The 27,088-nt window shown below is 38.1% G+C and overlaps 1 protein-coding gene across 2 annotated transcripts in view; it reads left to right on the top strand.

Moving 5' to 3' along the window:
- Positions 1–137: 137 nt before the first annotated feature.
- The window catches only part of TBK1 (TANK binding kinase 1), a 47,529-nt gene continuing 20,578 nt past the window's right edge, over positions 138–27,088 (top strand). For both annotated transcript variants that reach the window (XM_029954491.1, XM_029954490.1), the window contains exons 1-9: positions 138–306; positions 2,054–2,171; positions 8,228–8,368; positions 11,183–11,312; positions 13,687–13,868; positions 20,656–20,816; positions 23,447–23,557; positions 24,252–24,431; positions 26,079–26,275. In XM_029954491.1, coding sequence (XP_029810351.1) covers positions 296–306; positions 2,054–2,171; positions 8,228–8,368; positions 11,183–11,312; positions 13,687–13,868; positions 20,656–20,816; positions 23,447–23,557; positions 24,252–24,431; positions 26,079–26,275 — 1,231 coding nt within the window. In that variant the 5' untranslated portion in view covers positions 138–295. The remainder of the gene's footprint in view (positions 307–2,053; positions 2,172–8,227; positions 8,369–11,182; positions 11,313–13,686; positions 13,869–20,655; positions 20,817–23,446; positions 23,558–24,251; positions 24,432–26,078; positions 26,276–27,088) is intronic.

Below are 27,088 nucleotides of genomic sequence, written 5' to 3'. Positions count from 1 at the left end.
CTAGCGACGTTGGCCACGAAGAAAGAGGACGTGCCGGTTACCGGGTCTGGGCCCTGGCCGCGCTGGAGAGACGAATTCCCCTTTTTCTTGGAGTTTGACCGCTTCTTCCTCTCTTTATGAGCGTTGTCACGATCGGCACTGTTTGAATGGATTGATTTTTCAGACGATTCAAAAGAGACTTTTCGTTAGGGTTTTAGTGATGGTAACGGCGGGGATTGACTAACCGGAAGCTGGAAGCAGATGTTTATTAATATACACACATATAATGTGAATTCCCAAACATTTCCTTCGGGAAATGCCTTACAGGTTTGTTTTCCGGTCCGTTTCCCGGGTATTTTCAGTAGGTGGCCTCAAAACAAGGTCTACCCGTGAACTGTGCGCTGCATAACCAAACATCGAGGTTTTTTTCCCTCTAGAACGCTGAACTGTTAACATAGTGGTAGAGTTTGAAAATCTTTGAACTTTGTTCGTATGCCTGTTACCAAACCTGTTTTCATAGATGGCCGAATAGTAACTTTCGTTTTGGACGGTATAAGGAAGTAGGCTTAAGGCAGTCACTAGTAACATACTTGTTGAGTGCTTGCCTGTGGTGTATCAAAATTTGGGAAAGATTATTTATAAAGCAAACATCCTTGTGGATGTGCTGAGTCATGTTTTAGCATGCTGTTATCGTGGGTTTGAAGGTAGTCACCAAAAGGCATTTCCCCCTGAGGATTGTGAAACTAGTCTGCTATCTTCATAGAAAGAAGCAGATACCGTAACTGATAAATGTGTTTATATTTATTCACCAGGTAACATATACGTACCTAGTGACACTATTTTCCATTACAGTTATCTCAAACAGCACAGTTACAGCAATTAGGGAAGGCTTTTCATTATTGAAAAATATTCGAAAATACTGAAAAGATAGTTGAGAAGTTCATTATTACTACGTCAGCTGACAAATGCGTATTCCTTGTGAAAAGTGAATCTTATTTTTATTGCTTATTTCCAGTGAATTCCTGTATATAACATTTCTTATCTAAATTAGATGGATGGGAAAATTCTATATCTTAGTATATCAAAGATTGTTGAAGATTGGCCATTCTTTATGTTCCTGATTCTTCTTGGAATATTGTCCATCAGAAGAGTATTAAGATCTGTTTTAGTCTGATATTACAGCAGATTTAAGGCAGCAGGGAGAGACTAGGATTTATGCTACTAAGCATACCTGATTTTTATTCCAACATGGAGTACAAGTGTTTTAATATCCTTATAGTTATATAGCTTTTCAGTATTAAAGGATAGGCTAAGGGTGATGCTTTTTTCTTAAATCAAATTTATGTTTTAGAGCAATCTTAGGGTTATGGCAAAATTGAGAAGGTACAGAGCTTTTACTTAATACAGAATAGCCTCCACTTGCATTCATAGATAGCTTTCACTTGTTCATTTTTTAAGACAGAATCTGAAGCAGGCTCCAGGCTCTGAGCTGTCAGCACAGAGCCCAACACGGGGCTCAATCCCACAGACTGTGAGGTCACGACCTGAGCTGAAGCCAGAGGCTCAACTGACTGAGCCACCCAGGTGCCCCTGTGCAGATGAAATGTTAAGGAAACATTTAATGGAAATGTTATGCCATGGCAACAGTTGTTTTCATTAGTAACCCTGCCCTTATGGAAACAAAGTAATTCTTTTCAATATGTCTGTTTTATTGTACATTGTTACTTTATTTTAAAACACTTTGTAATTCGTCATTGATCAGTCTTTCAAAACATTTGAAGGAGAAAAGTGGCCAGTATCACTCTCAGTGACAAAAGTAACATTGAAAGGGAAACAGACATTTCTGTAACCCTGTGATAAGTGAATTAAAATGAATATATAAGATGTCACCGGTTGATGTTTTTTTAAAGAGCCCACACAGCATTTTAGCCTTTCATATTGTTGGAAACAGATTTTTTACATTAGACCGTACTACTAACGGGTGATCTTACTTGAGACTAAAAGGAGCTAAGATTTGTTCATCAAGTGTATTATTCCCTTAAAACAAACCTGTACATTTTTTCTTCTCTCTTAGTTTAATAAGAAGATCTCCTGACCAAGCCGAGATGCAGAGCACCTCTAATCATCTGTGGCTTTTATCTGATATTTTAGGCCAAGGAGCTACTGCAAATGTCTTTCGTGGAAGGCATAAGGTTGGTTCAGAGAAAACTGTGAAGACTTTTTAGCACTGTGTATTACTCTTCTGAGAAGCACGCTTGTACCAAAATGTGAGACTTCATGTCTTCGGTTACACTGTCTAAAGAGAGTACCTGTTCGTGTGGTTTTTTGAAGTATAGCTTGTGTCAGAGTCAGTGGTATCTGCGCAGTGGTGGCAAGGTTTTGTGTTGAGATTGGAAAAAAAAAGACTAGGAAGATTCATGTTGTACCTTCTGATTCTTTCCCAGCCTCATCCTCCTGTGGTAGTGAGTGATCTCGCTCACAAGTTCGGTGTGTCAGTGTCCTGGAGTGGGCTGCAGACGAGGGAGGGACGCTGGGAGGCACAGGTGCCATCTGAGGGGAATCCACACATGGTTCTGATATGCTGTCCTGCAGCCTCATGCCCCGGTAAACAGCGCCGTACAAGGTGGCTAAGAATAAAGTGAGATTATCAGCAGGGAGCTCACATTTAAAAGGTATGAGGTTATCAGAACTTGCTAGTGGAAGTGAAAATAGAATAAAAAGGCTAATCTTGGAGGCACTTCAAGAACCAAAAAGATTTTCTGTCAAATTCTATATTGGAGGATGAAATTAAAGATAATATAATTTAAAATGGAGAAATGTAAAGGGCACCTGGGTGGCTCAGTCAGTTAAGCGTCGGACTTCGGCTCAGGTCATGATATCACAGTTCATGGATTTGAGCCCCTGTGCCGACAGGTCAGAGACTGGAGCCTGTTTCAGATTCTGTGTCTCCCTCCCTTTCTGCCCCTCCCCCACTCATGCACACAGGTGCACGGTCTGTCTCAAGAATAAATAAATGTTGATTTTTTAAATTAAAAACTAAAATAAATTGAAGAAATTTCAGATCATTAAAGCTTCTGTTCTGGGAGGGATGCTGGAGTAAAAATTCCTCTATAATGCAAATAATCCACTAATTTTTCAACACATTGAATTTGTTTTTAGACAAATTTGTTCAGAGCCCTCTAAATTCTTATTTTGAGAAACGAGCTTTAAGCATTTTAGTGAGGAGGAGTTTCTTCATATTTTCCTGTAGCCTTGGTGATTACCAGTCAGTTCTGTCAGTAACAGTGAGATAAGCATTCAGAGGGGAGGGGCTGTTTCCTCTGGGGAGCGACTGTGACTATGAACAGTCTCTGTGGTTCATAGAGAATGAATCAAAAGTGTCATACAGAGAACTGGCATTTTCCCTCTTCCAGAATTATCCATAGGTCTGAGTCCTTGATCAAATTTCTTGTCTCTGGGTCCCTTAGCGTGTCCGTTGTGATCAACTCTGGATATTCCTATCCTAGAAATTGTATTTGTTTTGTGGCGATACAAGGTTTAGCACTGAGACGGCATCTGATGGTCTTCCTGTGACCCAAGCTAACAGACTTTAATAATCACTCGGTATGTGACAGGCACTGTGATGGACCTAGTGACTATAACTGCAAGTGACGTGCAGTTCCTTCCCGCAGAGAGTTTGGGGTTTGGTAGCGAGGTTGGCTGGCATTGGAAGGGTTGGAAGTTGGAAACTGATGGAATGATAGGGAGTCAATAGTGATAGAGATTGGGTGAAGCGTGTTTAAGGTTCCCGCTACTCATAAGTATTTCATCGGTTCTGGTCCTCTTTCCCCCTTTTAAGTTCCTATATGTAGTAGGCATTTTGTAAATGTTGAATGAATGAATGAATGAATGAGAACAGATTAGACTACCCTAAGACAACCCAAATTCTTCTTCAAGGGAAACAAAAATGTACTCACTTTATCCAATATAGTCAGAAAGCCTAAAATAAGGATTTGAGAGGCATAGAAATTTTCTTAAAAGATTATGAAGGCTCAGTTTAGTGTTCTGTCCTTTGTACTCTTCCCAAAGGAAACCATGTTTGTCTTCAGTGATATCAATTTCAAAGATACAGAACTATACCCAAAAAATCCTACTTGCTCTTAATTTTTCTTAATGTTTATTTACCTTAGAGAGAGAGAGAGAGAGAGCAAGTGAGTGAGTAGCGCAGGGGCAGAGAGAGGGGAGGACACACAATCCAACAAAGCAGGCTCCAGGCTCTGAGCTGTCAGCACAGAGCTGGATGCAGGGCTAGAACTCACAAACCATGAGATCATGATCTGAGCTAAAATTGGGGTGTTTTTGTTTTGGTTTTCCTTCTTGCTCTTAATAACTGTTTAAGGATTTTTAACCATGATGTGTGTTAAGCCCTTTTATGTTATTGCCTAGAATCACCAGGTTTCCAGATTTTACACCAGGTTTCTGAACTTGTCATTCAGAGTTTGTTACCTACTTTATCTCTTTTTCATGGAGTTGCTTTTAGTTACTAGTGTGTGTGATGGGTGTGAGTGTGTGTGTGTGTGTGTGTGTGTATGTGAGTGAGAGAGAGAAAAAGAGAGATAATCATGGGGAAGTTAAAGGGAAGGGAGCTGTGAAGGGAAGAGAAGGCTGTGTGGATCCGCATATGTGATCTAATTGGCTCGTGAACAACACAGGTTTGAACCAAGTGGGTCTACTTACATGTGGATTGTTTTCAGTAAGTGCAGTACCGCACTATAAATATATTTTCTGTTCCTTATGATTTCTTAGTAACATTTTCCTTTCTCTAGCTTGCTTTATTGTAAGAATGTAACGTACAGTACAACGTACAACAGATGTTATAGAAGCATAACATACAAAATATATGTTAAGTGTTCATGTTCTTGCTAAGGCTTCCAGTCAACAGTGGGCCGTTAGTGGCTAAGTTTTTGGAGAGTCGAAGTTATACGTGGAATTCCGACCTGATGGAGGGCTGACGGCCCTAACCCTCACGTCTTTCAGAGATCAACTTTATATATCCTCGTAGGTGTCTAAATGTTATTCATACTCCTTTTGACTTAGGGACAGTGAGTGATAGATGACTGTGCGGTTGAATACAGGGAAGACGGTACATTCCACCCGTTGTGCCAGTCATCTCACAGGTATGATACGGACCACAGAAGGTTGGATGCCAGCCTTGAACACAGTGGGCACTTTGCAACATTAGAGTATTTTCCCTGATTGCTCCTCTGTTAGGATTCTCCATACTTTAGACTAAGTTAAAGACAGGTATCCTCAAGCAAAATCTTGGTGGTATATTTTGGGTGGTATAGATTTGGCAGTGTTCTTACTCTGGTTGGACATTTGTTTCCATTTGGAAAAACAGCATAATTCGATTGCACTTCAGTTGTTACTCTATTTTCATACTGTCTGAAAATGGTCAGTGAACATTTTCTCTGGAAAAAAATAAATGTGTATTAGGTGTGAAGGGAAGGTGAGGGAGGTGTGATTATGACGCATAGTTGGTGGTCTCCAAATAGTGATCTTCAAGAGGGGGTGTGAAGCAGCTAAATGGCTTTAAGAAAAAAGATCATGAGATTCTGAGGTGAGAAAAAGATCATGAGAATCTGAGTGAGAAAAAGATCATGAGCTTCTGGGGCACCTGGGTGGCTCAGTCAGTTAGGCGTCTGACTCGTGGTTTCCACTCAGACCATGATCTTGTGCTTGGTGAGATCGGGGTCCGTGCTGGCAGTGCGAGCCTGCTGGGGATTCTCTCTCTCTGTCTTTGCCCTTCCCCTGCTCGTGCTCTCTCTCTCTCAAAATAAATAAATAAACTTAAAAAAAAAAAAGATCATGAGGTTCTGAGGTGATCATAGCTCTAAGTAGTGAATCTGTGTGGAAAGCTGTAGAGAGGGTATCAAAGCAAGAGCAGCACAGAAATCCTGACAGACGGACAGCCATGAAATATCTTTGGGCAGGTGGTCAAAGAGGAAATGATCTTTCTACTTGTTCCAGGGAAGTTCAGCCTTGGATTATGGGAAAAGTAAGATTAAACTCAAAGAATCCAGACTGACCACCAAGGAGAGGTTTGCTTAGATTAGAGTGATCGGAAGGAGGTGGGAGGGTCTGGAAGAAAGCTTAAGTTTGGGTTACTATGAAAAACATAAGGTAACATGTATGTGAAATGAAGCGTCTATTTTTGCCTCCAGGAGTCCCTCCCAGCCAGAGCTGTGCATTGTCATTTTCTGTATAATCAACTTCAGTGTGCCGTGAGCATGGGTGCTGCAGGTACATCCACAGGGAAAAGGAAATGTCTTTGATCTTCTAAGAGAAGGCTCTGTAAAGAAACAGTCTGTCCTAGTCATCTAGGAGAGGTTGCAGAAGAGAAGGTTCTCCAAGGCAGCAGTGGTACAATCCAGTGACAAGAGTCTACTTGAACCCGACCGACTCCCAACTCCTACTTCCGCTCGCACATCTACACACACAGTATTGCATCTAGAGTACTTCTTAACAATCAATTCTATTACTTTGAGATCCTAATGAAATTTCATATGTGGAGTGTAGTTTTCAATCCCTTTTATGTTTTGTTTAGTTTTTAAATTATTAGGCCCTGGAGAAACCCCTTGAGAATTCCACTTTCTTTTTTAATTTTTTTTGATGTTTATTTACTTTGGAGAGAAGAGAGACAGTGTGAGTGGAGGAGGGGCAGAGACAAGGAGACGCAGAATCTGAAGCAGGCTCCAGGCTCTGAGCTGTTAGCACAGGGCCTGACACAGGGCTCAGACCCAAAGACTGTGAGATCATGACCTAGGCTGAAGCTGGGTGCTTAGCCAACTGAGCCACCAGGCGCCCTTGTAAAAATTTTTTTTAATATTTATTTTTAAGAGAGAGAAAGACAAAGACACACACACACACAGTGCAAGCAGGGGAGAGGCAAAGAGAGGGAGACACAGAATCCGAAGCAGGCTCCAGGCTCTGAGCTGTCAGCGCAGAGCCCCAAGCAGGGCTCGAATTCACAAGCCATGAGATGAGCTGAAGTCAGATGCTCAATTGAGCCACCCAGGCTTTATTATCTAAAATATACTTTCACATTTGGTATTATTAGAGCTCTTTTTTTCTTAAATGTGAAGGACTATCTTTGCTTCATGTATTGTAATGGAAACTTTTTTTCAACATTCATTCATTAATTCATAAGTGGACAGTAGGCCCAATGTCAGGCTTGAACATGTGACCCCAAGATCAAGAGTTCCATGCTATATACCAACTAGGCCAGCTAGGCACCTCTGGAAGTGTTTTAATATGGAAGAAAATAGCCTTTTCTTCATTCCAAAGTATACAACTTGAAAGAAATTTGAAGCAGTTGATTGGCTGATTTTAGCTTTAAAAATAAGTGAAGTGGGTACCTGGGAGGCTCAGTCAGTTAAGCATCTAACTTCAGTTCAGGTTATGATCTCACAGTTTGTGGGTTCATGTCCCGCTTCAGGCTCTGTGCTGATAGCTCAAAGCCTGGAGCCTGCTTCGGATTTTGTGCCTCCCTCTCTCTCTGCCCCTTCCTTGTTCATGTTCTCTTTCTGTCTCTAGATAATGAATAAACATTAAAATTTTTTTTAAATAAATAAATAAAAATAAGTGAAGAGGGCACCTGGGTGGCTCAGTTGTTAAGCACCTGACTTTGACTTAGGTCACCATCTCACAGTTCCTGAGTTTGAGTCCCCCATCAGGTGAGCTTCAGCTATGCCTTGGGTGAGCCTCGCTTCTCAATTTCTCTTTTTCTTTACCCCTCCTTCCCTTCCTCTCTCTCTGTCTCTCTTTGCCCCTCCTGGGATTCTCTCTCTCTGCACCTTGCTCACTTGATCTCTCTCTCTCAAAAATAAACAAACAAACAAATAAATAAATAAATGAAAACAACTGAAGAGCCCTAATACAAGTACCTGTGCTTAAAAATATATAAGTGTTCTCTCTGGGGCAACTGGGTGGCTCCACTGGTTAGCATCTGACTCTTGATTTCAGCTCAAGTCACGATCTCACACTTCATGAGATTGAGCCCTGCACTGGACTCTGTGCTGACAACCTGGGATTCTCTCTCTCCCTCTTTCACTGCCCCTCCCCCTTCCCTCTTTCAAAAATAAACAAATAAACTTTAAAAATATACTTAAGTGTTTTATAAGAAAGATAAATTGCTATCTAATTCTAATGGTAACTTTTAATCTTTATAATATAAATAAAATCTTTTTCTTTTTTTAATTTCTTTTAGAAAACTGGTGACCTATTTGCTATCAAAGTGTTTAATAACATAAGCTTCCTTCGTCCAGTGGATGTTCAGATGAGAGAATTTGAAGTATTAAAAAAACTCAATCACAAAAATATTGTCAAATTATTTGCTATTGAAGAGGAGGTAAGTAGTGACACTTTAGTTAATCTTCTCATGTTTATTATAATTATTGCAATTTAGGAGAAATGACCCAATGTAAAAAATTGTTTATAAACAATGAGATTTTTTTATGGTGAAAATTACAGTTCATATAACCAAATACTCTGTCCTCAAAGATTCTTAAAGAGATAGAACAATGAAAATAAAGTATCATGTAATCAGAAAAAGTAGCATAAGAAATAAGAGTATAGAATATGGTTACTAGTATTTTTACTAAAAACAAAACTAAGTGAAGTCAAATCGACGTAATTATTTTAATGTTTGTTTTTGAGAGAGACAGAGCACAAGGTGGGAAGAGGAGCAGAAAGGGAGACACAGAATCCAAAACAGGCTTCGTACTCTGAGCTGTCAGCACAGAGCTTGATATGGGGCTCAAACCCACAAACCGTGAGATCATGACCTGAGCCAACGTCAGACACTTAACCAACTGAGCCACCCATGTGCCCCATTAAATCGACATAATTCTTAAAGGAGGAGGTCAAACAGTACAAAGAAGGTATTGTAAAAGGATGAAAATCCTAGGAATCCAGAAATTAGTACGCTACAGAGAGTATATACTATATGTATTAGTCCAGTATGTTAAGGATAGAACTGACTTTAGTGAGAAACAATGAAAATAATGTCGTTAGGAAAATTATCTAGAAGTAATGGAAGTAGAAATCTAGTTTAATCCCCTTAGACATGGGCAATGAATCAAATCACACCTTGTGAATAATAGTTTGGCAGTTTATATTCCTTACAATGGTGATTTCATTTTTAGTGAGTACTTCCTTTTAGGAACTAATCAGAAATGTAAATTACATTTTTATGCACAAAAATGTTCATTACTGCCCTGTTTACAATAAAAGAATGGTTAAATAAGTATATGATGGCTAGTTCCTCAGTTTGCTACACTCAGTGCGAAGAGCTAGCCCGTCAGACTGCCTCCTGTTCAGGACTTTGACCCCAGCTGCTGCCGCAGAGTTTGGCATACTGCACAGTCGGAGAGAACAGTCCCCTCAAGACTGTGCTCATTCAGACACTAGGAGTAAACTCAGGAGCCCCTCGGGCTATCACCGCTTCAGACCAACTGGCTACAAATTTGGAACTCCCTGTGACTGCCCCCAGATTTGGTAATTTGCTAGAAAGTTGAAGGACTCACAGAACTCAGGAAAGCCCTATGCTTACAGTTAGTTTTCTTGTAGAAAAAGAATACAACTTGGAACTAGTCACAGGAAAAAATTCAAAGGACAGGATAAAGGAGGATTCCAAACTGGAATCTTCCTTGTCCTCATGGAGACATTGCCCATATTGCTAGTCTTAGAAACTCACCTGAGCTTTTGGTGTCTACAGTTTTCAGTGGGACTCAATCACAGGCTGCCTCCACGGCTGACTTTCAGTCTTTAGCCCTTTCCAGAGGTTCAGGCTAACAGCTTTAGTCTCCATTTCCTCTGGAAGTTGACATGGACATTCCTAAAACCCCCATCATAAATTACATCATTAGACTGTTGTGTGGCCAGAGCTCCCAAAGAAAAACACTTAGAGCACACAAGATACTCCAGAGGCCTAGTGATCACCTCCTAGTGACCAAGAGCAGACCTCTCTTGGGGTAGAATTTATTCTTTCCCTACCCAGTAGTGAAGCAGTAATGAAAAGTGACATTTACCAAAATTTTAATCACCTAGGAACATGCTTATGTATAATATTATGTGAGAAAAACAGGATTAAAATGTATATGCAGTATGATCTTGAATATACAGTATCATGTACATATAGTGTTATGTATCTATAGAGTGATGTGATATATAGGAAAAAGACTGAAAGGAAATGCACCAAAATATTAGCATAATTATCTCTCCTGATGAAATTATGGATACTTCCCCAATTTTCAACAATAAGCGTGTATCATTTTATTATTTAAAAACAACAGTCTTGGGGTGCTCAGTCAGTTAAGTGTCAACTCTTGATTTATATGGCTCAGATCATGCCCTCACAGTGAGATTAAGCTGAGTAAGCTGTCAGCACAGAGCTTGTTTGGTATTCTCTCTCCCTCTCTTTCTGCCCTTCCCCCGCTCACGTGCTCTCAAAATAAACATTTAAAAAATAATTTTAAAATAATGCATTTAAAAAAAAAAAGGATACAAAATTGGAGATAGATACTGGATTTTAAGACTCATAATTATATTTTCCTGAAATGGGCATATATCTTATAATCAATGTGTATATGTAATTTGATAATACTTCTCTTTCCCCATAAAACTGTTAAGCAATTGATAGTATACCGTATTCCTTATTATCAGTGGTACACTGAAATCAAGATTAAAACAAATGAGCAGACTACAAATTTGCTACACGAGGGACCTCTCACCATTCTGCCATCCTTTTGGTTTTAAGGCTAAAACTCCATTCCTTGAAGTAAAAGTCTTTGTCATGAGAAGAATTTCAAGTGTTTTTAAGAGATTTGTTAGAAGATTAATGTCCTTAATGTACTGTTATGTATTAGAAATCAAAGATAGTTTTGAAAGAACCATTATAAGAGTATAGCAGTGATTTGTTTAGATTTAACCAGCTTTCACTGTGGCTTGATTGTCTTCAAAAACAAATCCAGTAGGAATTTAGAAGATGTTAATTGCTATATGTGTATAGTCAGTAAATATTTAATAAATCTCAGGTAAAGCAATTCACAGAGCCTTTGTCATTGTAGTAAATTCTACATTTAAGTGAAATCAGATAACTATTGGCATATAATAAAAACTTATTTTTTATTTGAGTCCCAATCAGTGATTTTTTTTTTTTCAGACAACAACAAGACATAAAGTACTCATTATGGAATTTTGTCCATGCGGAAGTTTATACACTGTTTTAGAAGAGCCATCTAATGCCTACGGACTGCCAGAGTCTGAATTTTTAATTGTTTTGCGAGATGTGGGTATGTTTGTTTACATGATTTTACAGATCTGTGTAAATATAATTTAATGACACAAGAATTTTTTTTTAAGTGTCCTACTCAAAACCAAAGACCTTTATGCAGTGCTCTTCTAGGTATGACTCTAAGAGCACAAGTACAAAATGAAAATATAGATAAATTGGACCTTCAACAATAAAAACTTTGTATTTCAAAGGACATCATCAAGTAAGTGGAAAGACAACCCGTAGAATGAGAGAAAATATTTGCAAATCACATATCTGATAAGGAATTTTTATCCTGGCAACTTAATAAAAAGACAAATAACCCAATTTAAAAATGAGCAATGGGAAAAATAAGTAGGGAAATGCAAATCAAAACCACACCATGATGCCACTTCATACCCACTAGCATATCCAAAATCAAAAAGACAAACCGAAACAAGTGTTGGCAAGCATGCGAAGAGGTTGGAGTGCTTGTATACAGCTGGTGGGGTTGTTAAAAGGTGCAGCCACTTTAGAAGAGAGGCCAGCAGTTCCTCCAAAGATTAAACATACAATTACCTCATGCCTTAGCAATTCCATTGCTAGATATTTACTTAAAAGAATTAAAAACCTGTCCACACAAAAACTTGCACACCAGTGTTCATAACAGCCACAAAATGGAAATAGCCCAAGTGTCCATCACCTGATGAATAAACAAGATGTGGTATATCCATACAATGGCATATTAATCTGTTCATAAAAAAGACAGAGGGGTACCCGGCTGGCTCAGTTGGTAGAGCATGCGACTCTTGATCTTGAGTTGTGAGTTCAAGCCTCCACTGGGCCTAGAGCTTACTTTAAAATAAAAGGGAGACATATAGTAGTGATACATGCTGTAATGTGAATACATTTTGCTAAGTGAAGGGAGCCAGAGAACAAAAGGTCACAATATGTTTATATGATTTCATTTATATGAAGTGTCCAGAACAGGCAAATCCATAGAGACAGCAGATTAGTCATTGCTAGAGGTTTGAGGGGACGGCAGAGTTGAGCAGTAACTGCTAGTGGGTGTGGGGTTTCTTTTTGGCAAAATGAAAATGTTCTGAAGCTAGTGATGGTTGCAGACTTTGACTCTTCTAAAAACTACTCAGTTGTATACTTTACAAATTTTTTTAATGTTTTATTTATTTTTGATACAGAGAGAGACAGAGCATGAGAGGGGGAGGGGCAGAGAGAGAAGGAGACACAGAACCGGAAGCAGGCTCCAGGCTCTGAGCTAGCTGTCAGCACAGAGCCCGACGCGGGGCTCAAACCCACGAATGTGAGATCTGACCTGAGCCGAAGTCGGAGGCTTAACCGACTGAGCCACCCAGGCGCCCCTCAGTTGTATACTTTAAAAGGCTGAATTTTATGATGTGTGAATTTTACCTTAAGAAAGCTATTTTTAAAATATAAATGCGTATAAATCTAAGTACATACATATATATGGCAACCAAAGGGAATAATACCTTTTTGGAAAGAAATGAATCAGTATTTGAGGAATGAGTGAAACCCAGTGATAAAGAAGGCATTAGTGGGAATTCATGAACTTGACATTGGAAACAGTGTATAGACCCATTAGGTGAAGATAAAATGAAAAAGGCAAAGTATATGCCTCTTTAACCAAGTAGAAGTTATAGATAATCAATGACTTCTCAAGTATACTGGTAGCCCTGAGTTTTCATAACTGAATGTGAAACCCCTAAATTTATTTTCATAGATTATATTTGGGCATTCATCTATCAGCTGCCAAATATTTCAAACTAGCATTTAGGGACACTGCCTGTCACCCAAAACAGCTTAATTTCAGCAATGTAGTCACCTTTATCCTTAAAAAAAAAAAAAAAAAAAAGGAAAATGGCCTTTTTAAAATAGCTTTAAGCATATGAGAAATACTATTCTTGTGGAAGCTAGTCTGATACTTTTTCTCTGTTACTTTTTTACTGTTTTGAGTCCAGTTTACTTTTTTATGGAATTTTTCCCCCAAGGTAAAGAAATAAACTATGATGAAAGATTGGTATCTTTCTTGAGAATCATTCTTCTTAAGTTTAGGGAGATTGCCCACATGTATATAATCAAAAGTAATTCAGGAAGTCATATGCTTAAGATCATTTTGTTCCATCTTCCTGGTAATATTTAAGAGAGATTGGACTGTTCCTTGATCATAGTGATCCTTACTCTAAAACTTTTTGTTTCTCAAACATGAGCTAACATAAACATAAATACCATCTGTTACTTCTTTGGTAAAAATGACACTGGACCAACTTGCGGAAAAACCTATTGAACGAATATGAGTGAATGACGTCAGTGAATTTGACGCACACGCGCATACACATGGATGCCTACATTGTGATTTCTTTGTGTTTTTCATTAAGTGGGTGGAATGAACCATCTCCGAGAGAACGGCATAGTGCACCGCGATATCAAGCCAGGGAACATCATGCGTGTCATAGGGGAAGACGGACAGTCTGTGTACAAACTCACAGATTTTGGTGCAGCTAGAGAGTTAGAGGATGATGAGCAGTTTGTCTCCTTGTATGGCACAGAAGAGTATTTGGTAAGTCGTGCATCATTAATTTATTTAAATATGAATATGTTGTAAATACAGGTAAATGTCTTAGTAACTTTTATGACAAAAAGTAAACTTTTTACTCTAATGAATTTGGTGTGTAATGAGGGAATTAGATATTGGTTTCTAAGGATGCTGTTATGTTTCTGTTAAAAATTCTTACATAAGTTTTAGGGGCGCCTGGGTGGCTCAATTGATTAAGTGTCTGACTTCGGCTCAGGTCATGATCTTACAGTTCATGGGTTTGAGCCCCACATCAGGCTCTGCACTGACAGCACAGAGTCGGCTTGGGATTCTTTCTCCCTCGTACTCACTCTCTCTGCTCCTTCCCCACTTGCATCTTCTCTCTCTCAAGATAAATAAACTTAAAAAAATTCTTATAAGTATTATAACACTCTTAAGTTCTTTAATTTACTAATGCTATGGATCTATATTAAAAGAAAAAAGCTGTATGTACACTTGAGAAGCATCTAGCCAGTAAATATTCCTCTTTTTGGATCAGAGCAGTTAATATACAAGCTTGTTATAATAATATCCCCTATAGAGCAAAATTCATTATAATTCTGAAGCAGAAGATTCTATTCAGGGACATTGGTTATTGAAAGACAGGACCATTAATAGAAACAAATGAAATATTTTTGAAAAGATCTAACTTGAACTGCTAGAAAGCTAGAAAAGCTCTGTGGTTGAAACTGTTTGTGTAGGTATGTTTGTGTGAAGTTAGTAAACATTTGAAATGGTTAAGAACATATACTTTAAAGTAAGTTTATTTACTTTTCTGAGGAACTGCCATACTGTTTAACACAGTATTTGTACCAATTTACTTTTCCTTTTCTCTACATCCTTGCCAACATTTGTTATTTCTTCTTCTTTTTTTTAATGTTTATTTATTTTGGGGAGAGAGAGCGTGAGAGTGCATGTGCGCGTGCGTGCAAGGGATGGGGTAGGAGAGGCCGAATCTGAAGCAGGCTCCGCACTCACAAACTGTGAGATCATGACCTGAGTCACTGGACACTTAACTGACAGAGCCACCCAGGCACTTTGTTATTCTTATCTTCTTATACTAGCCATTCGGACTGGGATGAGGTGATAGTCTCCTGGTGTTGATTTGCATTTCCCTGATGATTTGTGATTTTGACCATTTTTTCATGTGACCATTGGCCATGTGTGTATCTTCTTCAGAAAAATGTCTTTTCAGGTCCTCTGCCCATTTATTAATTGGATTATTTGTGGGGTTTTGGTGTTGAGCTGTAGGAGTTCTTTTGTTTCTTGATTTTTATTTTTAAGATTTTAAGTAATCTCTCTACATTCAACCTGGGGTTCAAACTCCTAACCCTGAGATGAAGAGTCATATGCTCTACCAACTGAGCCAGCCAAGAACCCTGTATGAGTTGTTTATGTGTCTTGGATATTAACCCCTTACCAGAGATATTGTTTGCAAATATCTTCTCCCATTCAGTAGCTTGCCTTTTTGTTTTGTTGGTGCTTTCCTTTGTTGTGCAAAGCTTTTTATTTTATTTATTGTTTATTTTTGCTTTCATATCCTTTGCGGTAACTACACTTATTGTGGTGAGTTTTGTGTAATGTATAGAATTATTGAATCACTGTGTTATACTCCTGAAACTAATATAACAATGTACATCAGTTATATTTCACTAATAAAAATTTAAAACAAAAAGTAAGTACATTTGACATGTAATTGGGAAGGTTATAATGTAGAACTATCACTAATTGCTCATAGCTCTGGATTGTATCTTAAAAGTCTTAGATTATGGGAGCACTTCACTGGCTCAGTCAGTAGAGCATCTGATTCTTGATCTTGAGGTCATTAATTTGAGCCCCATGTTGGGTATAGAGATTACTGTGAAAAAAAAAAGTCTTAGATTCTGTGACTTTTTTCCAGTTAGATTCTGCCATTGTAATTTTATAACATGGAGAATAATATCTAACTGCCCCTATAGCTTTATTCAGATTATTATAAGTCTGCCCTGAATTTAGTGTCTTAAATTGTTCCAAATTAATCTGTAGTTACATTTTGATAATCTTTTTTTTAAATTTTTTTATGTTTTATTTATTTTTTGAGAGAGAGATTGCGAGCAGGGGAGGGACAGAGAGAGAGACAGACAGACAGAATCCGAAGACAGGCTCCAGGCTCTGAGCTAGCTATAAGCACAGAGCCTAATGCAGGGCTCGAACCCATGAACCGTGAGATCATGACCTGAGCTGACGTTGGATGCTCAGCTGACTGAGCCACCCAGGCGCCCCTACTTTGATAATCTTTTTATACAAAAACCAACAAATGGATTAGATTGATCCATCAAATATCTACGGGGTACCTGCTATGTGCCAGGCAATGTTGTAGGCATTGGACCTACAGCAGTGACCAAGATGGACATGATTCCTGCTCTTAGGGAACCTACACTCTAGTGGGGAAAATAGTTAATAATTAAACAAGTAAACAAGGTAAATTCAGATAATTGAAGTGTTGGGAAGACAATAAAGTAATAAGATTAAGAACAACTAGCAGGAGAAAGATAGCTGGGGAAAGCCTCCTTTCAATCCTAAGTGACCCTTAAATGATTAAAAAGAAGCAAGCCGTGCAAAGATTTGGGGGAAGAGCATGACAAGCAAATGGAACCAGGAATTGCAAAGGCTTAGAAATAAGAATGACCTTGGAAGATTGAGAAACAGAAAGGATAGCAGTTTGGCAGAATTTAATGAGTGAAGGGGCAGCTGGTAGGAGGTGGAGTTGGAGATATAAGCAGAGGCCAGCCAGAACATACAACCTCGTGGTTTCAACTCTGTATGGTCTCTCTCTGTCTCTCTGTCTCTCTGTCTCTTTGTCTCTTTTTTCTTTCTTTCTTTTTTTTTTTTTTTTGAGAGAGAAAGAAACCACCGTACACCAACAGGGAAGAGGGGCAGAGATGGGGAGAGATGGAGAGGTGGAGGGAGAGAGAGAGAAAGAATGAATGAATGAGTGTTAAGCAGGTTCTGTGCTTAGCTTGGAGCCCAATGCAGGGGTTAGTCCCACAGCCCTGGGATCATGACCTGAGCCAAAATTAAGAGTCAGACACTCAACAAACTGAGCCATCCAGGTGCCCCAATCATTCCCTTTTTGTAGTAATTGTTTTGCAGTATTCCCTTCAGTATCTTGAAATGAAATTCTTAGATATAATAAACTTGTATGCCTCATTAAGAGATGGTGTAATACCTCAATAATATTATAAAGGAAAACATTTCTAATAATATCAGAGATATTTAATATGTAAAAGTTTAGGAATAACCTCACTGACAAAGTAAAGAATCCAGTGCTTACACTTATATGTATTATCACCTCCAGTGCAAGTGCAGTGATAATTTGCATGTTTTGTTAATGAGTTATACATCACAGGTGGTGGTGTTGTCACTGACCTGAATTTCCAAACCAGTAAATAATTCTTAGTAGTTTCTAACTAAACAAAGGAGATTTGCATAAAGCTACATGCTTGTAGCTACAAAAATCCTTTGTGAGCAATAATATTTTATGTTTATATATAAGATGAGTAATAGACTTCTCACCTCCACAGATGTCTGCAGAATATTCAAAGCTCCTGCTGGATATCAGAAGCTTATTTTTTAAAATGGTTTCATAGCAGTCTTTCCTATCTGCTCTCTGCCCACTAAATGCCAGTAGCCCGTCTGGTTACTGTGATGAGCAAAACAAACAGCCGTTACGTAACGTTCCAGCCTGCATGAGGTTCATCGCCCATTATCAACTGTTAATGTTTCACATATCCTAGGATCTTGGTTTAGCTTTTGCCTCTTAACAGACTTTTAAAATGGAAAAAACAAAACATTAAATTAACTCCAAGTTCATGCTGTACTCTAGGCTGAAATTTTACTCTAATCTATTTCCTATTTCAGATTATGCCCAGCCGTTTCCATGTGCAGTATACCAAAAGTTATAAAAAGAAATACATTTCTGAAGCTCAGAAATCTAGAAGTATTTATATTCAAATGAAAATTTTTCTCATTTGGAATTCCTAGACCAGATATTAAATATTCTCCTTTTTGTTTGTTAAAGTCCAAAGAAAACTTCAACAATCTTTCTTCCACCATTTTTAATATGATGGATATCTTTTTTTCTTTTTTAAAAAATACTTATGTATTTATTTTGAGAGAGAGAGAGAGAGAGAGCGCACACATGAGCAGGGGAGAGGCAGAGAGAGAGTCCAAAGCAGGCTCCATGCTGTCAGCACAGCGCCCAGTGTGTGGCACAATCCCACAGACCGTGAGATCATGACCTGAGCCAAAGTCAAGAGTCGGACACTTAATCAACTGAGCTCCCCAGGCACCTGTTATGGCTATATCTTAATAATATAACCTGAGAGCTTTACAGTAGCTTTATTCTCATGTTCCTATTCCACATGTGGAGGCCCAGGCCCAGCAATATCAAGCCCTACACAAACGCAGGTAGCATATTCAGGAGAGAGCCAGTGAGCAGAGATCAGGTGTAACCAGCATGTGTTAAGCCAGTATTAGTCACTTTGTGGCAGAATTATTTATTGCATTTTTTTAGGAGATTTACTCCTTTGTCTCCTAGAATCACTGTATCTTCCCTTCCCAGCTTGGCACCCTCATGTGCTAGAGGATATCAGGTGTCTACAAGTGTCCTGGTCTGTTCACAGCACCGTTTATACACTAAGTACCAGCTACCGTGTCAGAGATCCAGCTGGTGCTAGGCTAGTAGTTTATATGCTGTTGCACAGAACCAGCAAAACCACTTAGACCCCATGTATCTGGTAGACATTTGTTAAGACACTCACTTCAGACCCTTCATGCTTATCACCTCTTGATTACTTGTTAAAATGTATTCCCCAAGAAAGTGGTCCCCCATCCCCACCTCCCACCCTGGTTAACACATAAAAAATCCAGGGATGGTGACCCTTTGTTTTTATTTGTTGATGACTCTACTTTGGTCCTGAGTACACTCTTGTAGTTTTATCTTCCAAGAATCTTAAAGTTCCAGTGCATAACTTCTGTGAAGGCAGAGGTCAGGAGGCTAAGCACGTATGACTTCTGGTTGTACTCTGCACAGCTAAATGTCCATCAGAATCTCTGGCTGGGCCTGTAAGCTGCTAAGCCATGTCACATAAGATTTATCTGTACTCCAGGGATGCCTGGGTGGCTCAGTCGTTTAAGCGTCTGACTTCGGCTGAGGTCATGGTCTCAAGGTTCGTGAGTTTGAGCCTTGTGTTGGGCTCTGTGCTGACAGCTCAGAGCCTAAAGCCTGCTTTGGATTCTGTGTCTCCCTGTCTCAGTGCTCCTCCCTGGCTCGCTCTCTCTCTCTCTCTCTCTCTCTCTCTCTCTCTCTCTCTCTCCTTCTCTCTAAAATAAATAAACATTAAAAAAATGGGGGGGCACCTGGGTGGCTCAGTCAGTTGACTGACTTTAGCTCAAATCATGATCTCACAGTTTGTGGGCCTGAGCCCCACAATTTTAATTAAAAATTTTTTTTTAATTAAAAAGAAAAGATTTTTCTGTACTCCATAATGTAGTATAGTGTCTCCTGGACTCAAAGTCACATGTTTAACATCAGACCAGGTACTTGTCTGCACTGCTAGATCCCCAATCAACCCAGTCAGGCTAGTCCTCTGAAATAATTCTAAAAAATTTAATTTTTATATCAGAGTCCTTATTACTTGCTCTGATAGATTGCATTTGAGAGATAAGAAAATGGAATCAAGGCTACCTGGTAGGTTTGGGGACTAAATAACTAGGTGGATGGTGGTACTGCTTGCTTACTGGATAAAGATTAGTAGGAAACCAGCTTGAGGGCAAAGACAAAGAAGAGTCTATTTTGGACGTGTGAAGTTTGAGCTACTTTTTTTTTTTAATGTTCATTTATTTTTGAGACACAGCATGTATGGGGGAGGGGTAGAGAGAGAGGAAGACAGAGGATTGAAAGCAGGCTCTGCACTGATAGCAGCAAGCCCAGTGCGGGGCTTGAACTCATGAGCTGAAAGATCATGACTTGAGCCAACATCACTCAACTGACTGAGCCACCCAGGGGCCCCAAGCTTGAACTACTTTTTATGCTTTCGGGAAAACAATAGAATATATGAAGCTGGAGCTCAGGACAGGAGATGGTTTTGGGAGTTAAAGCATATGGGTAATATTTAATGCCATAGGCCTGCATGGGAGATGAGGAAATAAGACAGTTATAGGTGGAGACAGCTACTTTGAGAAGTTTTGCTATGGTGGGTCATAGCAAGAAAGGATCGTGAGGTCAATTTAGGTTTTAAAAATAGGAGATTGTAAAGCATGTATGTAAGCTAAAAGGAATTATCCAATAAGAGGAAATTGATGCATAAAATAAAAAGGGTAATTGCAGGAACTGATTTCTGCAATTGGTGAGACATTAGTATGGGTGTTATAGTACAGATGGAAAAGTTAGCCCTTGATAGGAGTGGTTCCATCATAACTGGAAAGTAGGCCTAGAGTCTAGACACAGATTCAAGAAAGTTGGTATTTGGTAAAAAGCATAAGAGAGAATTGATCTCGTTTGCTTACATTTCCTTATTGAAGGATGAAGTGAGGTCATTGAGATTGAGAGTTAAAAGAAGGTAGGGTTGGAGGTTTAAGGAGGGAAGAGAAGACGTGAAATAGTCTTTCAGAGAGGGAAAGCGAAATTATTAGGGAAATATAACGGACTTTGTAGGCATTATTAAGTACCAGTTTGTGTGTAATGTATTACCACAGCACACAAGTTAGTTTCTTCATCCTTCTTTTTAAGCATCCTGATATGTATGAGAGAGCAGTGCTAAGAAAAGATCATCAGAAGAAGTATGGAGCAACAGTTGATCTTTGGAGCATTGGGGTAACATTTTACCATGCAGCTACTGGATCACTGCCATTTAGACCGTTTGAAGGGCCACGTAGGAATAAGGAAGTCATGTAAGTGGTTTCTCCATCTAAAATTCGAAATAATTTTTCAAATGTATTTCTGTCTTATTTTGTTTCATCATATGTTAGAAGTGTGCACTACTGAAAATTGATGTAACCATTATTTCTGATATTTCAAGCTATTTGGTTTTGAATAAGAATGCAACCTTATAAAGTGCATAGGCATAATTTTTCTTACTGTGTTAAAATATCTTATATTCAAAATGTAAATGGCATCCAGTCTTTGTCCCGTCATTAAATATATACTGCTGTCTGGATTATATTTGAGCATACTGTGTTCTACTATTTCTCTTTGTGTTCTACTTATCAGGGATTTGCCTTTATATAACTGAAAACAATAGTACTTCTGTGAAGTATTGAAACCATTACCAGATGTAAAAGAAATAAAATTTTTACCCCGAACTGATCTGATTTCTTTTAACATTTCAAAAATAACATTTAATATACTATTAAATTTTTTTCTAGTGTTGTGGTTTCAGTCCAAAGACTAAATGCATGTTACTGGTATATTACACCTTTATGTTTTGCCATAACTATTAGGAAATAGTTGCTTGGTGTAAAATCACTATTTAAACCAAATAATGGGGGGAAAAAAGTTGGAATTCTAGATGTGAAATTTATTATAAACATCTGTACACTGACCACACATCTTTTTATTGTTAAAGAAATTAGTGAATGACCTTGCTTCCTGAGAAACAGCCAGTCCACATACACATAAAATTATGAGACTATGAATGTTGTTGAGAGAATGTTTAGGGACAGTAACTTCACTGACAGCCCAGTATATCCAATCATTCTTTAGATCTTAACATTTCTCTCAGACCTTTATATTTAACCAGACCTTTTGTAAGCAAACATGACTTAAATAGTCACACCTGTAAAAATACAATCTTTAATCTCACCTCAGGAAATTGAGGGAGAAGCATATTTTTCTGTTTGTCAATTTCAGGAGGTAAAACCAGCTGATATAATGACTTTTGCTAAAACCTGGATATCTACCTGTTTTCAACAAGGACAGTGCACTTCTTCATGGCATCCATTACTATAGTGATGACTTTGGTGAAACACCATTTTGGGTCTTCTTTACAGCAGTGCCCATTTTATAAAATCCCTTCATTAATGAAGGCTGAGAGCAAATTCGTGTTTTGCTCATTAAACATAAATTGTGCCTAACAATAATTGTGTTTTTATTGTTGTACATACATTTTAAAGAATTTGCAGCATTTCTTGCTGCCGTAAAAATGGATTAAATAAAAGCATGATGCTCTCTAAGAAAGGAAACATGTGACCCATCAGCAACCTGATAACTTTGTCATCATGTGTACAGGCATACCATTAGAAGAGTTTCTTTCTTTATATGCACAGAAACTCCAGTTTTGGGGAACGCTGATAATGAACATTGAGAGGTGCTTGAAGTAGTAATAATGCCTGTTTTACCATCGGAGGATGCATCCGCCTCACATTATAGGTCCCTCGGCATCTCATTTACATGTTGTCAGTGTACTTTTAATGGATCTCACCAAAATTAGTAAAGCTTTTCTAAGAATGTAAAGCCTTCCTTTAAAGGTTCTGCATTCATTCTATTCACTTCTTTTTTCTTGTATTGACCTCACGTATCTCTAACTTACTCCTTCACAGTCAGACCTTTCTCATGTGAATGCACCTTATTTTTCACATCAGTTTTCTTCTTCTGTGAAAACCCCGTTAAGGCAGAAATCCCAGCTGCCTCTGTAGGAAAGCGGCAAGTGGTCCAAATCAGTGGTACTACTGGTTTGTTCTGCTTTTTAGAGGGAAAAACCTTGATTTTCTCAGAGCACATTTATGTAGACATTAAACAAACAAAGTATGTCAGAAATAATAACTATAAATTCTTGTAAGACTGCTAGATTAGGTTTCATTGTTTCACCTGGATGAAAGTATTCCAGAAGACATGAACTCTTTGTTTAGGACAGTGCCGAAACCTGAGTGACTGCTTTTATTGACTCGTTGCATCTTTTATAGTATTCTTTTGCTTCCCCATCTGTCGTCTTTCTTGCGGTCATCTTTGTTTTTATCACCTACCTCAAGGATCAAATAAAATTTGGCTTTTAATTTTGGTACACACACCTGTTCCTGTATGTGTATATATGTTTTCAGTATGCAAAGAACCTTTGTGATACTGTGCTGTTACAGTTTTGTCTTCTTTTAAAAAAAAAAAAAGAAAGCTGTTGTTCATTCTGCAGTAATTTCATAGTCCAGTTGACTGCCTTTGGATAATTTGGGTAAAAGGGATTTTTGTGGCCTAGAGACAGTCTGTAACATAACTTTTTTTGTGTTTGCTCGATTTTTTCAGATGGAAAAATTAATATTTTTGTTGTGAACATCAAGATGCTGTTATATGGCACTCTGAGATCCCAATGAAAATTAATTATGGCATATATAAAATAATCATACAACCACTATTCTACTTCAGTCAGTCAGAGTCAAAGTATTTTGATTGTTTTATGGATCCTGTGAACATCAGTCACAAAGTTTCATCTAGTAGATAATTGTAGGTGCAACTGAGGAAATATTTTTGCAAAGCCCATTGATAGGCTGTGCTATAATGAACTGCTAAATGTATTCTCCATTCTCCTCCCAAGGTATAAAATCATTACTGGAAAGCCTTCTGGTGCAATATCTGGAGTGCAGAAAGCAGAAAATGGACCAATCGACTGGAGTGGAGACATGCCTATTTCTTGTAGTCTTTCTCGGTCAGTATGGTGTATCCCTTTCTTTTCTTTTTTGCATTTTGGTGTTTGGAATCTTTGTTGAGTAAAATCACAGATACTTAAGTATACTTTGGTTTGGTTTGTTGTTTTTAAGATTTTACTATGTTTTAGATGTGCTTTAATAAGTGATTTTTGTCTTTGTGGCAATGTAAAGATGGATTCTGATCTATATGAATAATTTTGCCCAATCTCTGTTAGGGCAGAGGACATACATTTTTGAGGTCGCTAATCATTAGTCCTAGAATTCTGTCCAGGGGCTCCTGGGTGGCTCAGTCAGTTAAGCGTCGGCTTTAGCTCAGGTCATTATCTCATGGTTAGTGGGTTTGAGCCCTGCGTCGGGCTCTGTGCTGACAGCTAGCTCAGAGCCTGGAGCCTGCTTTCGGTTCTGTGTCTCCTTCTCTCTCTGCCCTTCTCCCTCTCATGCTCTGTCTCTCTCTGTATCAAAAATAAATAAAACATTTAAAAAAAATTTTATTAAAAAAATCACAACTCCTGAGGCATTGACAGGTAATTTTAAACCAAGGTTATCTGACATTCTGAAAAGTTGGCAGATTTTTTAAATTTTAAATTGCTAAGTAATAGCAATTCCTTTGATTTGTTGGTCAATATTATGATTTTGTATCTGGACAGAATATAACATTCACTCTTTACGTAACTTTGTTCAATACTCTTTTAGGGGCCTTCAAGTTCTACTAACCCCTGTTCTTGCAAACATCCTTGAGGCAGATCAGGAAAAGTGTTGGGGTTTTGACCAGTTTTTTGCAGAAACTAGTGATATACTTCATCGGATGATAATTCATGTTTTTTCACTGCAACAAATGACAGCTCATAAGATTTATATTCATAGCTACAATACGTAAGTACCTCTTTATATTTTCATCCTGTATCATAATATGTTTTATTTTGTAATTATCTTCCTAAATTAGGAGAGGAAATGGAGAAGATGTCTCAGCTTCTCCAAAGGTACCCACTTCTCACTTAGGAAATTATGTTTGAGTGCTTAGTAAATTCTTTTTTGCTTATTTTTGGAGTAAAAAGATTAATTTTCTACTTTTATAAAATATACAGGTAAATTAGCTTGTTCTTTTTTTTTTTTTTAATTAGCTTGTTCTTAAACTGCAACTTTTACAAGCCTATTTTTGTTTCTATGTCTTCTCTCTTACATAATCACATAACCACAAATAACATCCATTAATAAACGGACTGGGTTTTATTAAGACTACTACTCTATCAGGGTCACGTGGCTGACTCAGTAGAGCATGTGACCCTGTGTTCAAGCCCCATGTTGGGCATAGAGCCAACTTTAAAAAAAAAAAAAAAATTCAAGAGTACTGTCCTATCATTTAAAAAACATTAAAGCCTAAGTCTTAAATATAGCTAGTGTAGTTATTATTTGCATATGTGGCGTAAACCCCTTATAGGTGCTGAAGAAATAATCATTTGTTTTACTGAAACAAAACCAAATGGTGCCTAAATTATAAAAAAAATCTACCTAATTGATAGAACTGCCTTTATCTAAATACACCCACACTTACATGTAATGCTAGGGAAATCTGAATATCAGTGTCTATATCCTGGAAAGGATACTTATACTATCTGTATAGTAGAGTATTACACTATATCGTGTGTGAGATGTTAACCATTGGGGGACACTGGGTGAAGGGTGTGTGGTATCACTTTGTATTATTGCCTGTCACTGCAGGTCAATCTAGAGTGACCTCAGATGTCTTTTGAAATGAAGGGGGCAGCTCTTTCTCCCCATAGGTCCTGTCCTTGTGCTATAATAAAAACACCTTTTGCACTGAAAAAAATAAAAGAGCATATGTGAACATAAAAAAACCCACCCAAGCCTGAGCCAGATCACAGCATTTCCACTGAAATGTCTCTTTGATTGCATAGATCTGTTTAGGGAGAATCTACCTTTTCCCCTAAAACATCATTTTGAAAATACCTGGTTGTATTTGTTCATTTAACAAATATTTTATAGTCATGTTGCAGATACCATTGTCAATTCTTTGTCATTTAGTCCTCACAATAGCTCTGTGAGGTGGGTACTATCGCTTATATTTTATAGATGCGAAACAGCATAGAGCAGTTAAGTAACTTAAGGTGTTTCAGCAAGTAAGTAGAGCCGGAATTTGAACAAAGGTAGGCTGATCTAGAGTCTGTGCTCTCAAGTGCTCTGTTATGTTAGCTCCACATTATTAAACATAAAAGTGCTGTATCTTACACATATCCAATATAGGTATTCATACATAAAAGTATTCTGGAATTGATTGCTGTACAGACAGGGTATGTGCAATTTTCAGTTTAATAGACATTATAGTATCCACATCAACAGAGCAACATTTCTGTATACTGGCCATGATCTGAAATATCTCTTAGAAAGAAATATTGAACCCTGCACACACACACACACACACAGACACACACACACACACACACACACACACAAAATTCTTACTCCATCCCAGTAATGTCCTTTTGAATTTTTCTCACACAGTGCTACTGTATTTCATGAACTGGTATACAAACAAACCAAAATTATTTCTTCAAATCAAGAACTTATATATGAAGGACGACGTTTAGTTATAGAACCTGGACGACTGGCACAGCATTTCCCTAAAACTACTGAGGAAAATCCCATCTTTGTAGTGAGTCGGGAACCTCTGAGTACCATAGGATTGATATATGAGAAAAGTAAGTTGGGATTTTTCTAGTGTTCTTACTAGCCATTAAAAAAAATGACCTGTAAAAATGATTAGCATCTTCATAAAGTTGATTGGTAAGGATAGTAATGTAGAATTTTCACAAACTTAAACACTTTGTAAATGAGTTGAATGAGACTAGCAATAAAATTGAAAAGGCTTGTAAGAATGTAATTTGACTTTAAATTTTTTTTTTCATTAAATGGTAGTCTGTGCTGCACGTTTTACTGTAGCTCTTTGCTTTTAGTATTTTACTAACAGTCAAAATAACCTTTTGTATCATAAGTTTGAGCCAATATTGTGTCCAGTGTGAAGAGGGCACTTTGCCAGGCTGTGGAGTCCATGAAAAGTTAGATCTACCTTTTGGAATCTAAAATTATTAATTGTTAATAATTATTAAATTTTTACTTTTCTATCTGGATCTTTGGGATGGAATTTAAATTTACTTTTTTAATTTTATAATAGTTTATTGTCAAATTGGTTTCCATATAACACCCAGTGCTTCTCCCCAAAAGTGCCCTCCTCCATGACCATCACCTGCTTCCCTCCTCCCCCTCCCTCTTCAGTCCTCAGTTCATTTTCAGTATTCAGTAGTCTGTCATGATTTGTGTCCCTCTCTCTCCCCAACTCTTTCCCCTTTCCCCTCCCTATGGTCCTTTGTTAGGTTTCTCCTGTTAGACCTATGAGTGCAAACATATGGTATCTGTCCTTCTCTGCCTGACTTATTTTGCTTAGCATGACACCCTCGAGGTCCATCCACTTTCCTACAAATGGCCAGATTTCATTCTTTCTCATTGCCATGTAG

This window comes from Suricata suricatta, chromosome 10, assembly GCF_006229205.1.
Source record: "Suricata suricatta isolate VVHF042 chromosome 10, meerkat_22Aug2017_6uvM2_HiC, whole genome shotgun sequence".
NCBI classification, from domain to species: Eukaryota; Metazoa; Chordata; class Mammalia; order Carnivora; family Herpestidae; genus Suricata; species Suricata suricatta.
The sequence above is the reverse complement of the archived record's forward strand: the minus strand, read 5'-3'. Positions and strand labels throughout refer to the sequence as shown.